Source organism: Mirounga leonina, unplaced genomic scaffold, assembly GCF_011800145.1.
Source record: "Mirounga leonina isolate KUSES-001 unplaced genomic scaffold, KU_Mleo_1.0 Mir_488, whole genome shotgun sequence".
Lineage (NCBI taxonomy): Eukaryota > Metazoa > Chordata > Mammalia > Carnivora > Phocidae > Mirounga > Mirounga leonina.
Genome location: NW_023270777.1, coordinates 10,052,637 through 10,068,226, shown reverse-complemented (window position 1 = coordinate 10,068,226; position 15,590 = coordinate 10,052,637). Strand labels below are relative to the sequence as shown.

General features: G+C 39.5%; 1 protein-coding gene across 5 annotated transcripts in view; it reads right to left on the bottom strand.

Annotated features, from left to right (window-relative positions):
- The window catches only part of AKAP10 (A-kinase anchoring protein 10), a 94,048-nt gene that overhangs the window by 35,587 nt on the left and 42,871 nt on the right, over nucleotides 1-15,590 (bottom strand). For all 5 annotated transcript variants that reach the window (XM_034989689.1, XM_034989688.1, XM_034989690.1 and 2 more), the window contains one exon: nucleotides 8,655-8,753. In XM_034989689.1, coding sequence (XP_034845580.1) covers nucleotides 8,655-8,753 — 99 coding nt within the window. The remainder of the gene's footprint in view (nucleotides 1-8,654; nucleotides 8,754-15,590) is intronic.

Sequence of the window (15,590 nt, the reverse complement as noted above, 5' to 3'; positions counted from 1 at the left end):
CTTGGCTCTTTCCACAGTTTGGCTATTGTGGACATTGCTGCTATAAACATCGGGGTGCACGTACCCTTTCGGATCCCTCCTTTTATATCTTTGGGGTAAATAGCCAGTAGTGCAATTGCTGGGTCATACGGTAGCTCTATTTTCAACTGTTTGAGGAACCTCCATACTGTTTTCCAGAGTGGCTGCACCAGCTTGCATTCCCACCAACAGTGTAGGAGGGTTCCCCTTTCTCCGCATCCCTGCCAACATCTGTCATTTCCTGACTTGTTAATTTTAGCCATTCTGACTGGTGTGAGGTGGTATCTCATTGAGGTTTTGATTTGGATTTCCCTGATGCCAAGCGATATTGAGCACTTTTGCATGTGTCTGTTGGCCATTTGGATATCTTCTTTGGAAAACTGTCTGTTCATGTCTTCTGCCCATTTCTTGTTTGGATTGTTTGTTCTTTGGGTGTTGAGTTTGATAAGTTCTTTATAGATTTTGGATACTAGCCCTTTATCTGATAGGTCATTTGCAAATATCTTCTCCCATTCTGTCGGTTCTCTTTTGGTTTTGTTGACTGTTTCCTTTGCTTTGCAAAAGCTTTTCATCTTGATGAAGTCCCAGTAGTTCATTTTTGCCCTTGCTTCCCTTCCTTTGGCAATGTTTCTAGGAAGAAGTTGCTGCGGCTGAGGTCGAAGAGGTTGCTGCCTGTGTTCTCCTTTAGGATTTTGATGGACTCCTGTCTCACATTGAGGTCTTTCAACCATTTGGAGTTTATTTTTGTGTGTGGTGTAAGGAAATGGTCCAGTTTCATTCTTCTGCATATGGCTGTCCAGTTTTCCCAACACTATTTGTTGAAGAGACTGTCTTTTTTCCATTGGACATTCTTTCCTGCTTTGTCAAAGATTAGTTGACCATAGAGTTGAGGGTCCATTTCTGGGCTCTCTATTCTGTTCCATTGATCTATGTGTCTGTTTTTGTACCAGTACCATACTGTCTTGATGATGACAGCTTTGTAATAGAGCTGGAAGTCTGGAATTACGATGCCGCCAGCTTTGCTTTTCTTTTTCAACATTCCTCTGGCTATTCGGGGTCTTTTCTGGTTCCATACAAATTTCAGGATTATTTGTTCCATTTCCTTGAAAAAAGTGGATGGTATTTTGATGGGGATTGCATTGAATGTGTAGATTGCTCTAGGCAGCATTGACATCTTCACAATATTTGTTCTTCCAGTCCATGAGCATGGAACGTTTTTCCATTTCTTTGTGTCTTCCTCAATTTCTTTCATGAGTACTTTATACTTTTCTGAGTACAGATCCTTTGCCTCTTTGGTTAGATTTATTCCTAGGTATCTTATGCTTTTCGGTGCAATTGTAAATGGGATCGACTCCTTAATTTCTCTTTCTTCTGTCTTGTTGGTGGTGTATAGGAATGCCACTGACTTCTGTGCATTGATTTTATATCCTGCCACTTGACTGATTTCCTGTATGAGTTCTAGTAGTTTTGCGGTGGAGTCTTTGGGGTTTTCCACATAAAGTATCATATCATCTGCAAAGAGTGAGAGTTTGACTTCTTCTTTGCCGATTTGGATGCCTTTTATTTCTTTTTGTTGTCTGATTGCTGTGGCTAGGACTTGTAATACTATGTTGAATAGCAGTGGTGATAGTGGACATCCCTGCCGCGTTCCTGACCTTAGGGGGAAAGCTCTCAGTTTTTCCCATTGAGAATGATATTCGCTGTGGGTTTTTCATAGATGGCTTTTATGATATTGAGGTATGTACCCTCTATGCCTATAGTCTGAAGAGTTTTGATCAAGAAAGGATGCCGTACTTTGTCAAATGCTTTTTCTGCATCTATTGAGAGGATCATATGATTCTTGTTCTTTCTTTTGTTAATGTATTGTATCACGTCGATTGATTTGCAGATGTTGAACCAACCTTGCAGCCCAGGGATAAATCCCACTTGGTTGTGGTGAATAATCCTTTTAATGTACTGTTGGATCCTATTGGCTAGTATTTTGGTGAGAATTTTTGCATCCATGTTCATCAGGGACATTGGTTTGTAATTCTCCTTTTTGATGGGGTCTTTTTCTGGTTTTGGGATCAAGGTAATGGTGTCCTCATAAAATGAGTTTGGAAGTTTTCCTTCCATTTCTATTTTTTGGAACAGTTTCAGAAGAATAGGTATGTATACTTCTTGAAATGTTTGGTAGAATTCCCCTGGGAAGCCATCTGGTCCTGGGCTTTTGTTTGTTGGGAGATTTTTGATGACTGCTTCAATTTCCTTAATGGTTATAGGTCTGTTCAGGTTTTCTCTTTCTTCCTGGTTCAGTTTTGGTAGTTGATACATCTCTAGGAATGCATTCATTTCTTCCAGGTTATCTAATTTGCTGGCATAGAGTTGCTCATAGTATGTTCTTATAATTGTTTGTATTTCTTTGGTGTTGGTTGTGATCTCTCCTCTTTCATTCATGATTTTGTTGATTTGGGTCATTTCTCTTTTCTTTTTGATAAGTCTGGCCAGGGGTTTATCAATCTTGTTAATTCTTTCAAAGAACCAGCTCCTAGTTTCATTGATCTGCTCTACTGTTCTTTTGGTTTCTATTTCATTGATTTCTGCTCTGATCTTTATTATTTCTCTTCTCCTGCTGGGTTTAGGCTTTATTTGCTGTTCTCTCTCCAGCTCCTTTAGGTGTGGGGTTAGGTTGTGTACTTGAGACCTTTCTTGTTTCTTGAGAAAGGCTTGTATTGCTATATACTTTCCTCTTAGGACTGCCTTTGCTTCATCCCAAAGATTTTGAATAGTTGTGTTTTCTTTTTCATTGGTTTCCATAACTTTTTTTAATTCTTCTTTAATTTCCTGGTTGACCCATTCATTCTTTAGTAGGATGCTCTTTAGCCTCCATGTATTTGAGTTCTTTCTGACTTTCCTCTTGTGATTGAGTTCCAGTTTCAAAGCATTGTGGTCTGAAAATAGGCAAGGAATGATCCCAATCTTTTGGTACCAGTTGATACCTGATTTATGACCTAGGATGTGATTGATTCTGGGGAATGTTCCATGGGCACTAGAGAAGAATGTGTATTCCGTTGCTTTGGGATGGAATGTTCTGAATATTATCTGTGAAGTCCATTTGGTCCAGTGTGTCATTTAAAGTCTTTATTTCCTTGTTGATCTTTTGCTCAGACCATCTGTCCATTTCATTGAGGGGGGTGTTAAAGTCCCCCACTGTTATTGTATTGTTGTTGATGTGTTTCTTTGCTTTTGTTATTAATTGGCTTATATAGGTGGTTGCTCCCATGTTAGGGGCATAGATATTTACCATTGTTAGATCTTCTTGTTGGATAGACCCTTTAAGTAGGATATAGTGTCCTTCCTCATCTCTTATTACAGTCTTTGGTTTAAAATCTAATTTGTCTGATATAAGGATTGCCACCCCAGCTTTCTTTTGGTGTCCATTAGCATGGTAAATGGTTTTCCACCCCCTCACTTTCAATCTGGGGGTGTCTTTGGGTCTCAAGTGAGTCTCTTGCAGACAGCATATCGATGGGTCTTGTTTTTTAATCCAATCTGATAGCCTCTGTCTTTTGATTGGGGCATTTAGCCCATTTACATTCAGGGTAACTATTGAAAGATATGAATTTAGTGCCACTGTATTGCATGTAAGGTGACTGTTACTGTATATTGTCTGTGTTCCTTTCTGGTCTATGTTGCTTTTAGGCTCTCTCTTTGCTTAGAGGACCCCTTTCAAGATTTCTTGTAGGGCTGGTTTCGTGTTTGCGAATTCCTTTAGTGTGTGTTTGTCCTGGAAGCTTTTGATCTCTCCTTCTATTTTCAATGACAGCCTAGCTGGATATAGTATTCTTGGCTGCATATTTTTCTCATTTAGTGCTCTGAATATATCCTGCCAGTCCTTTCTGGCCTGCCAGGTCTCTGTGGATAGGTCTGTTACCAATCTAATGTTTCTACCCTTGTAGGTTACATATCTGTTCTCCCGAGCTGCTTTCAGGATTTTCTCTTTGTCTCTGAGATTCGTAAGTTTTACTATTAGATGTTGGGGTGTTGACCTATTTTTATTAATTTTGAGAGGGGTTCTCTGTGCCTTCTGGATTTTGATGCCTGTTTCCTTCCCCAAATTAGAGAAATTCTCTGCTATAATTTGCTCCATTATACCTTCTGCCCCCCTCTCTCTTTCTTCTTCTGGGATCCCAATTATTCTAATGTTGTTTCGTCTTATGGTATTGCTTATCTCTTCAATTCTGCCCTCGTGATCCAGTAGTTGTTTATCTCTCTTTTTCTGTTTCTTTATTTTCCATCATTTGGTCTTCTATACCACTGATTCTCTCTTCTGACTCATTTATCCTAGCAGTTAGCGCCCCCATATTTGATTGTACCTCATTAATAGCCTTTTTGATTTCTACTTGGTTAGATTTTAGTTCTTTTACTTCTCCAGAAAGGGTTTCTCTAATAACTTCCATGCTTTTTTCAAGCCTAGCTAGTATCTTTAAAGTGATGATTTCTGAACTCTAGATCTGACATCGTACTAATGTCCGTATTGAGTAGGTCCCTGGCAGTCGGTACTACCTCTTGTTCTTTTTGTTGAGGTGATTTTTTCCGTCTTGTCATTTTGTCCAGAGGAGAATAGATTAATGAGAGAACAAAATGCTAACAGGGTAACAACGTTCCCAGAAAATATACTCTAAACAAATCCGAAAAGACCTGAAGCAGTGGGAAAGAAAGGGAAAGAGAGAAAAAAGAAAAAAAAAAAAAGATAAAAACAAACAAAAACAGAACAAAACAAAAAAAACAGAATGTGATCAAATATGATCAGTCTGGTATATACATCAGTGCCACACACTAGATTTTGGGTGTATTTTGGTCTGTTAGAAGAAAGTGCCTCCCAAAATTTTAAAGAAAGAAAAACTTATATATGTACAATGAGGGTTGATATGATGAAGGGATGGAATATGACTGTAAAAATGGAAATTATAAAAAATTTTATAAAAGGAATTGATAAGAAGCTGTTTGAAAAAAGAAAGAAGAGGATTTAAAAAAAAGGGGAGAGAATGTGATCAGGCAGAGGAGTAGGAAAAAAACCATACACTAGACATTTAGGGTATATTTTGATCTGTTAGAAGAAACTATCTCAAAATTTTAAAGAGAGAACAACTTATATATATATGCCAAAAATACGGGTAACTACTATGAAGGGATAGAATATGACTCTAAAAATGAAAAATAAAAAAAATTTTTTAAAAAGGGGACTGATAAGATGTTGGTTGAGAAAGGGAAAAAGAAAAATTCAAAAAAAAAAAAAGACAGGTAAAAAAAAAAATTAACTTTGAAAGACTAAAGAATCATGGGAAAAAAGCCATGGATTCTATATGCAGTATTCCCCTAGCACTGGAGTTCTGCCGTTCTCATTGATCAGTAAACTTGGTCTTGGCTGGCTGTTCTCGCTGATCTTCTGGGGGAGGGGCCTGTTGCCGTGGTTCCCAAATGTCTTTGCTGGAGGCAGAATTGCCCCGCCCTTGCCCAGTCCAGGCTAAGTAATCTGCTCGGGTTGCTCTCCGGAGCTTTTGTTCCCTGCCAGCTTTCCGTACAGCTTTGGAGGCAGAGAGTGAAAATGGCGGCCTCCCAATCTCCGCCCCGGAGGAGCTGAGAACTCGGGCCCCGCTCCTCAGTGAGCCCCCAGAGAAAAGCTGTCAGTCACTCCCGTCTCCCTGGTCTCCAGCCCACTCCGTGCTCATCAGGCCTGTGACCGAGCGTTTCTATCTCTGGCACCCAACCCAGTGTGGAGTCTCCAAACCCAGCAGATCCCTGCGGTGCACTCCCACGCCGCTCCTCCCGGGGGAAGAAGGTGAATCTCCCTGGATCTGCCGCTTGTTGGGTCCCTGCTCGAGGAGCAGGGGCCCGACTGTGGTCCAGATTATGGTCTATGGCAACCCCGAGCTGAGAGCCCGCGCCTCGGCTCCGTCTCTGCAGCCGGCTTCCCCGCTCCGATACCTGGGAGCTCTGTCGCACTCAGGCAACCCCGGTATTTCTATGACCCCGAGGGTCCTGAGACCACACTGTCCCGCGAGGGTTCCACCCCTCGCTTAGCCACCGGAGTGATGTCCCTCAGCGGAGCCGACTTCTAAAAGTTCCGATTGTGTGCTCCGTGGTTCTATCACTTGCCAGAAGCGGCCGACGGAGGACCCTCCCCCGCTGTCTATCCTCCCGAATATCACCTCGGATTCACTTCTCCGCACGTCCTACCTTCCAGAAAGTGGTCGCTTTTCTGTTCAGAGAGTTGTTGCTCTTCTTTTCTTCGATCTCCTGTTGAGTTCGTAGGTGTTCAGAATGGCTTGACCCCTATTCAGCTGAATTCCTGAGAGGAGATGAAATCCAGGTCTCCTACTCCTCTGCCATCTTTGATATTTCATTTTTAAATGTAATTTATTTGGCTCAAAAATCCCCCTTTCTGGAACCCTCCTACACTGTTGGTGGGAATGCAAGCTGGTGCAGCCACTCTGGAAAACAGTATGGAGGTTCCTCAAAGAGTTGAAAATAGAGCTACCGTATGATCCAGCCATTACACTACTGGGTATTTACCCCAAAGATACAAACGTAGGGATCCGAAGGGGTACGTGCACCCCAATGTTTATAGCAGCAATGTCCACAATAGCCAAACTGTGGAAAGAGCCAAGATGTCCATCGACAGATGAATGGATAAAGAAGATGTGGTATATATATATATATATATATACACATACACAATGGAATATTCTGCAGCCATCAAAAGGAATGAGATCTTGCATTTGCAATGACGTGGATGGAACTGGAGGGTGTTATGCTGAGTGAAATAAGTCAAACAGAGAAAGACATGTATCATATGACCTCACTGATATGAGGAGTTCTTAATCTCAGGAAACAAACTGAGGGTTGCTGGAGTGGTGGGGGGTGAGAGGGATGGGGTGGCTGGGTGACAGACATTGGGGAGGGTATGTGCTATGGTGAGCACTGTGAATTGTGCAAGACTGTTGAATCACATATCTGTACCTCAAACAAATAATACAATGTATGTTAAAAAAAAAAAGAAAAAGAGGAAGATAGCAGGAGGGGAAGAATGAAGGGGGGGAAATCGGAGGGGTGGACGAACCATGAGAGACGATGGACTCTGAAAAACAAACTGAGGGCTCTAGAGGGGAGGGGGGTGGGAGGATGGGTTAGCCTGGTGATGGGTATTGAGGAGGGCACGTTCTGCATGGAGCAGTGGGTGTTATGCACAAACAATGAATCATGGAACACTACATCAAAAACTGATGATGTAATGTATGGTGATTAATATAACAATAAAAAATTTAAAACAAAATCCTCCTTTCTCCCCTACCCCAGACAGTTTGGTTATTCACTGGTAAAAATGAATCCTCAAAGGAATCACTAGCCAACCAATTCCTCAAATAGCCGAACGGTAATCAGTTAGGACACCCTAGTTGTATTATTATATAGGAAATGTTGGTCTAGAGAAGTCTGGAAGATGGCAGCAACAAATTCCCACATAAAAATAGAGGAACTACATAGAAAAGCCAAAATCCAATGACAACATTTGCAACAAAACAGCGTGAAAACCCAAAATATAAGCAAATGGGGACAAACAACCACCAGCCACAAGACCTACATGTTATAGGCGTCTGTGTGGAAGAAAGAAAAGAAAAACAATGGGGCCAGCAGCTGATGGGCCCCAAAATAGCCCACAGTTGTTCAATGGTAAGTATAGTGGGCCAATTTAAGAACCACAGCTCAGACAGGTTTCACTGTGTCCAATGATGAGCGAGTCAAAGTATCTATGGTAAAGATTTAAAGAGCCCCACACTGGGAAGAATCAGCGAGGAGCAGAAAAACACGCAGAATAACATCATTTATTTCATAAATAAAAAATATAAAGTCCCTGTAATAAAAATATAAAACTCAGTACTAGGACTTGATGGGACTATAATAAATATTTAATCAACAAACAAACCACTGTCATCTGTGATTACAGGTGCACCTAAGGTCCTGATACAACACAGCAAAAACTTTCAATTTTTTTCTTACTATGACCTACAGAGAAATAGATATACATGACACAGTATACAGATACGTATATGAAAACAATGTTCTGAAATGATGTTTATTTGCCCTTATTACCAAGCACCTCAATTTTTCTATTCTAGTCTTTTTTTTTTTTTTTTGGCAGGAAGCTGAGGTCTAAGAGGAGACTGGTCTGAATCTACAGTTTGAAAAACACTGTGTGTCTGAGCTGTGTTACTCTGGGCAAATTATTTACCCTCTTTGTGCTTCCGATTCCTCATTTATAAAATAGTAATTATATTTACGTTACAAGGTTCTTTAGAAAATTAGAGTTTATCCATGGAAAGCACCTACAATGCTGTCTGAGACACAGTGAGCACTCAATAAATGTGTGCTATTATTGTTCCCTTGCCACTGTTGTTATCTAAGGCAAAGTCTAAGAATTTGGGTCCAACATATAAGAGAGGAAAATTTCAAGTGAGATACAGTTCATATAATAAAGTGCTCTGAAAACAGACTAGGAAAGGGTATGTTGAATTCCATGTTCATAAAAAATCTCTTAGTTAATAACCAAAAACATGCTTTTTTTTTTTTTTTTTGCCATAGCTTCAAGCACTGCTTACCTATGATGTCATTTCTCATTGCTTCTGTAATTGGTATCGGTTTAGCAGCATCTGGAGATATATATTTGGTAAAAGTATTCACTGCATCTTGTTCTATACCTGCAAGGGAAGAAGGGGACAACTTCAAAATTTAAAGAGCAACTTGGACGAGTAATGCACTAGAATCATGAAGAGCACAGCTGTTTGTGGTATGACCAAGCACACACACTCACACAAATACATATACGTGTATTACAAATATGTAACAACATATTTAGGACAAAACAGCCTCCAGCATGTTACATTTTCACTGTTTGGTTTGTACAACAGAGTTCTATGTGAATCCCCCCCCGCCACTCCCCATCTAAACTAATGAGCTTCATAACAGCAATTACTTCTGCATGTTCTCTTTCATTGTCTCTTCTCCAAAGTCTGAACCTGAGGGACTTGCACAGCAATGTAACAGCAAGGGCTATTAAAAATAAAAAAATAATGGGGTGTCTGGGTGGCTCAGCTGGTTAAGCAACTGCCTTCGGCTCAGGTCATGATCCCAGGCTCCTGGGATCGAGCCCCGCATCGGGCTCCCTGCTCGGTGGGAAGCCTGCTTCTCCTTCTCCCACTCCCCCTTGCTTGTGTTCCCTCTCTCGCTGTCTCTCTCTCTCTGTCAATTAAATAAATAAAATCTTAAAAAAATATATTTATAAACCTACACTTAAAATATTTTACAAAATTATTTCAGGTTTATGAATAAATCTGTTTAACTTTCAACAACCTTAGAAGGTTAAAACAATGGATCTCAAACTTTTTAGTTTCAGGACTTCTTTGCAACCCTAAATTACTGAGGAACCTAAAGAACTTTTGTTAATGGGAGTTTTATCTATAGACATTAAGGTATTAGAAATAAAAAAAACAAGAAAAATTACTGACTCAAAGTTAACAATACTAAATCTTTTATAAGTTAAATACATTTTTTTATGGAAAAAAACTATTTTCCAAGCTGAAAAAAATTACTGAGGGCATTATTTTCCATTTTTGCAACACTCTGTCTTGATACGAAACTGCTATGTTTTCATATCTGCTTTGACATTCAATCTGCTGTGCTATTTTATGTTGGCTGAAGTCTATTTTGATAGTGATATAATAAATATATGTATATATATATTTACACACATACATACATATAGTCTTCATCCTTGCTGCTGGCAGAGAGCTTTTCTAAAACCCCTGGAATTTCCTGAGTGGGAGGGGTGAGAGAAGCATATTTTGTTATTCATAATAAGCCTCTTTCAACCATAGGGAAGTTTATGGTTGAGGTGACTTGCAGAATGGGGCTGGCTGCCAGAGGAACCAACCATGTGATTATAGCATTGGAACTTTCAGCCCCACTTCCCATCCTCCAGGGAGGGTAGAAGGGCTGGGGATCATCAAGTTAATCACCAATGGCCAATAATTTAACCAATCACGCCCACGTTATAGAACCATAAAACCCCTGAATGAAGTGGTTCAGAGACCTTCTGGGTTGGTGAATGCATCCATTTGCTGGAAGGGTGGCACATCCCAACCCCACAAAGACAGGGGCTCCGGCACTTGGGATCCTTCTTTATTTTTTAAATCCGTGGGTTTTTTTAAATGTTATTTCAGCTTTTTTTTTTAAAGATTTTATTTATTTATTTGACAGAGACACAGCGAGAGAGGGAACACAAGCAGGGGGAGTGGGAGAGGGAGAAGCAGGCTTCCCGCCGAGCAGGGAGCCCGATGTGGGACTTGATCCCAGGAGCCTGGGATCATGACCTGAGCCGAAGGCAGACACTTAACGACTGAACCACCCAGGCATCCTTGGGATCCTTCTTGACCTTGCCCTCTGTACCTCTTCACTTGGTGGTTCATCTGTATGCTTTATAATGTACTTTATAATAAACCAGTAAAGGGTTCCCTAGGTTCTGTGAGCTATTATAAAAGATTACTGAATATGAGGAGAGGTTGTGGAAACCTTGGATTTATACAGCTGGTTGGCCAGAAGTATCGGTGATAACTTGAACCTTGCAGCTGGCATTTGAAATGGGGGCAATCTTGTGGGACTGAGCCCTTGACCTGTGAGGTCGGCACTACCTCTGGGTAGTTAGTGCTGGAATGAATTAAACTGTAGGACCCCACAGAGAACTGGAGAATTGCTTGGTGTGGAAAACCCACACATGTCAGAAGTGTTGTGAATGGAGAAATGGTTTTCTTTTATCTATATTAAGAAAATCTGGCCTCAGACATGCAGAGATGGGAAAAGGAGTATTTTAACAGCTTTTTGAAATCACTGTGAAGATATTCTTCTTTGATACTACACCAAAACTTGACAAGTGGTAGTTTCTTAAAGGTTAGTTAGAATGTGGAAGTGCAAACCAGATCAGTGAACTTGTCTGTTACATTAAAATCCAATGGTCTATCTTCCATGGTAAGTAGATCTTTTTACTCATGATTTTATGACATCATATATTTTTTAAATTTTGGAAAATATTGGTTCACTGGCTTATGCAGGCCTTCCAAATGTTGATACACTGCATCATATAATGTAAAAAAAGAAATCACATTAATATCACCAATCACCTTATCAGAACACTATTTATTTTTTTAAGATTTTATTTATTTATTTGAAGAGAGAGACACAGCGAGAGAGGGAACACAAGCAGGGGGAGTAGCAGAGGGAGAAGCAGGCCTCCCGCCGAGCGGGGAGCCCGATGCGGGGCTCGATCCCAGGACCCTGGGATCATGACCTGAGCCGAACGCAGACGCTTAATGACTGAGCCACCCAGGCGCCCCATCAGAACACTCTTTAAAGCTGCCAAAGCAAAGGGTGGTGAATACAAGTTTCCCAAAATTCTAATTTTCACTTGAAAAGCTTACATTTTACCAAGGGCAATAAATACTGTCGGCTGTTTTCCATGAAATGACAAGCTCACTTCATTCATTTCCAAGAAGACACCTGGCAAATACCCATGTCTGTGCAACCACAGTCATTCTTTGGAGTAAAAATGGTATTCCATTTAAAAAGCAGCTAATTGAGGGGCAGCTGGGTGGTTCAGTCAGCTGAGTGTCTGACTCTTGGTTTCAGCTCAGATCATGATCTCAGGGTTGTGAGATCAAACCCCGTGTCAGACTCTGCACTCAGCATGGAATCTGCTTCAGATTCTCTCTCCCTCTCCCTCCCGTTCGCACGCTCTCTCTCAAATAAATAAATAAAATCTTCAAAAAAAAGCAGCTAATTGAGTTCACAAAAGCAGTCAAATACACATGTACTTTTCCTTAGAATAAGTAGTATATTTGAGTATGCAGAAGTCTGCATACTTCCCATTTCATCACACATCTTACAAAACCACATACCCATGCTATGAGCACTGGGTGTTGTATGGAAGTGTTGTACATCTGAAAATAATATTACATTGTATGTTAACTAAGTGGACTTTATTATTATTACTTTTTAAATATTTTATTCATTTATTTGAGAGAGAGAGAGTACAAGCAGGGGGAGTGGCAGGAAGAGGGAGAAACAGGCTCCTGCTGAGCAGGGAGTCCGATGTGGGACTCGATCCCAGGACCCTGGGATCATGACCTGAGCCGAAGGCAGACACTTAACTGACTGAGCCACCCATGTGCCTGACAAACTGGACTTTAAATAAGAAAATTAAAAATAAAATAAAATAAAATTTGTATCTTAAAAAAAAAAACAACCCATATACCCAAGGGTTTAGATTTAACAAAATTAATTATCTACTTCCCCAAAGACAGCTTTAAGTAAAACTGGCACTTAGTTTTACTGAAGTATGTAGCAGCACAAAATGACTGTTAGTACAATTTGGCCCAGTGCCAGCAGGTTTTCCCAGTTGCCTTTGCCCCATCATTACAAATGTCCACACAGTGAAAAAGACAAATACCATCTGAGAATTATTATGTAAACAGTTTTGACTAAATGGACCCTGTTGAAAAAAATCTCTAGGGACCCTCTATGGGCGTGCAAACCATACTTTGAGAACCCCTGGGTTAACAGAACAGTTGTGTTTTTTTTTAAGAATAGATTATTATCCCTATTTTTACAGGAAAAAAACCCACCTTATGTATAAAAAACTAAAATGCTCTATTTGAGTTAAAGTGCTGGGGTGAGGGTGGGGCCAGGGAGAAGCAAAAACATAGTTTTTGTATGTGACTGAAGTTGTTATCAGCTTAACATAGATCGCTGTAAGATCTTTTATGTAAGTCCCATGGTGACCACAATGAAAATACTTTTGGAAGATATGCAAAAGAATGAGAAAGAAATCAAAGCATGTCACTACATAAAAACAAGGGAACACAAAGGAAGACAGCAAGAGAGGAAGAGAACGAAAAAGACCTAAAAGTCACTCAGAAAAATAATGAACAAGATGGCAACGGTAAATCCTACCCTATCAATAAATACTTTAAATGTAAATGGATTCGGGGCACCTGGGTGGCTCAGACGGTTAAGCGTCTGCCTTCGGCTCGGGTCATGATCTCAGGGTCCTGGGATCGAGCCCCGCATCGGGCTCCCTGCTCAGCGGGGAGCTTGCTTCTCCCTCTGCCTCTACCTTGGAGCGTTGGTGGTATAGTTAGCATAGTCGCCTTCCTCTGCCTCTACCTGCTGCTTCCTCTGCTTGTGCTTGCTCTCTCTGTCAAAAATAAATAAAATAAAAATAAAATAAAATAAACTACCGTGGAACTTCTGGATGTTCCCAGTGATGTACATATTAAAAAAAAAAGAAAAAGAAAAAGAAATGTAAATGGATTCAATTCCCCAAGACATAGAGCAGCTGAATGTATTTTACAAAAAATTAAAAAAAATAACCAAGATCCCACTGCATGCTGTTACAACAGACTCAATTTAGATTTAAGGACAAACATAGGCTGAAAGTGAAGGAATGGAAAAAGATATTCCAGGTAAATAGTAACCAAAAGAGAGCAGGGGGAAGGGGACTAACCTTGTATCAGACAAAACAGACTAAGTCAAAAACTGTCACAAGAGACAATGATAAAAGGGTCAATACACCAAGAAGATATAACAATGATAAATATATATGTACCCAACATCAGAGCATCTAAATATATAAAGCAACCACTGACAGAAGCGAAGGAAGAAATAAACAACAATACAATGACTTCAATACTTCATTTTCAGTAATGAACACAGAACATCCAGACAGGAAATCTGGAAGGAAAGAGGACTGAAACACCACAGACCAAATGGACCTAACAGACATATACGGAACGTTCCACCCTATAGCAGCAGAATAGAATACACATTCTTCTCAACACATTCAGATCACTCTCTAAGATCACATGTTAGGTCACAAAACAGGTCTTAAATTTAAGAAGACAGAAATCATATCAAGTATCTTTCCCAACCTCAATGCAATAGACTCAGAAATCAAACGCAAAACAAAAACTAGAACATTCAGAAATATATGGAAATTAAACAATATACTCTTGAACAACCAATGAGTTGAAAAAGGAAAAGGAAATTTAAAAAATATCTTGAGACAAATGAAAACACAGAATACCAAAATTTTATGGGATGCAGTAAAACCAGTATCAAGGGGGCATTTATAGCTATAAATGCTTACATTAAGAAAGTAGATCTCAAAGAACCTAACTTTACACCAGATGCTAGAAATAACAAATTAAGCAATTAAGCATAAAGTTAAAAGGAAGAACAATTAGAGAAGAAACAAATAAAATACAGAATAGAAAAACAGTGGAAAAAAAATCAATGAAAAAGTTGGTTTAAGATCAACAAAATTGACCAACTGCTAGACTATAAAAAGACAACTCAAACAAAATAAACAACGAAAGGAGATATTACAACTGATGCTACAGAGCTAGAAGTATCATAAGACACTTATGATATGCCAACATATCGTATGCCAATAATATGCCAACAAATTAGACATACGCCAACAACTTAGAAGAAATTCCTAGAAACATACAACTTACTAAGACTGAATCACCAAGAAACAGAGAAATTGAACACATCTATAATTTGTAAGGAGACTGATTCAGTAATCAAAAACCCTTCCAACAAAAAAAAGCCCAGGAACAGATGGCTTCACTGGTGAATTCTACCACATTTAAAGAATTAACAATAATCCTCAAACTCTTTCCAACAAAATTAAAAAGAAAGAACACTTTCAAACAAACTCATTTTATGTGGCCAGCATTACCCTAATACCAAAGCCAGACAAAGACACTACAAGAAAACTACAGAACAATATCCCTGATGAACACAGATATAAAAATCCTCAACAAAATACTAGCAAATAGAATTCAACAGTACATTAAAAGCATCACACACCAGGACCAAGTGGATAGCCCAACATATGAAAATCAATTATAGTGACACACCACATCAACTCAACAGATGCAGAAAAAGCATTTAACAAAATTCAACACTCTTTCATTATTTAAAACTCTCAACACACTAGGAACAAAAGGAAATTACCTCAACATAATAAAGGCCATATATGGAACTCACAGCTAACATCCTACTCAATCGTGAAAAACTCAAAGCTTTTCCTCTAATATTAAGGAATAAGGCAAGGATGCCCACTTTAACCCTAACTCTATTCAACACAGTACTAGAAGTCTAGCCAAGGCTATTAGGATGGGGGGTGGGGGGGAGTATCCAAATTGGAAGGGAAGAAGTTACATTATTTCTATTTGCAGATGACTTTATCTTATATGTAGAAAACCCTGATGACTCCACAAAAAACTGATAGCTGAATTCAGAGTTACAGGATACAAAATCAACATACAAAAATTAGCTGCATTTCTATAGACTAACAATGAACTATCCTAATCAAAAAGGAAATTAAGCAAGTAATCCCACTTACAATAGCATCACAAAGAATAAAATACTTAGGAATAGACTTAAGCAAGGAAGTGAAGGATCTGTACACTTAAAAC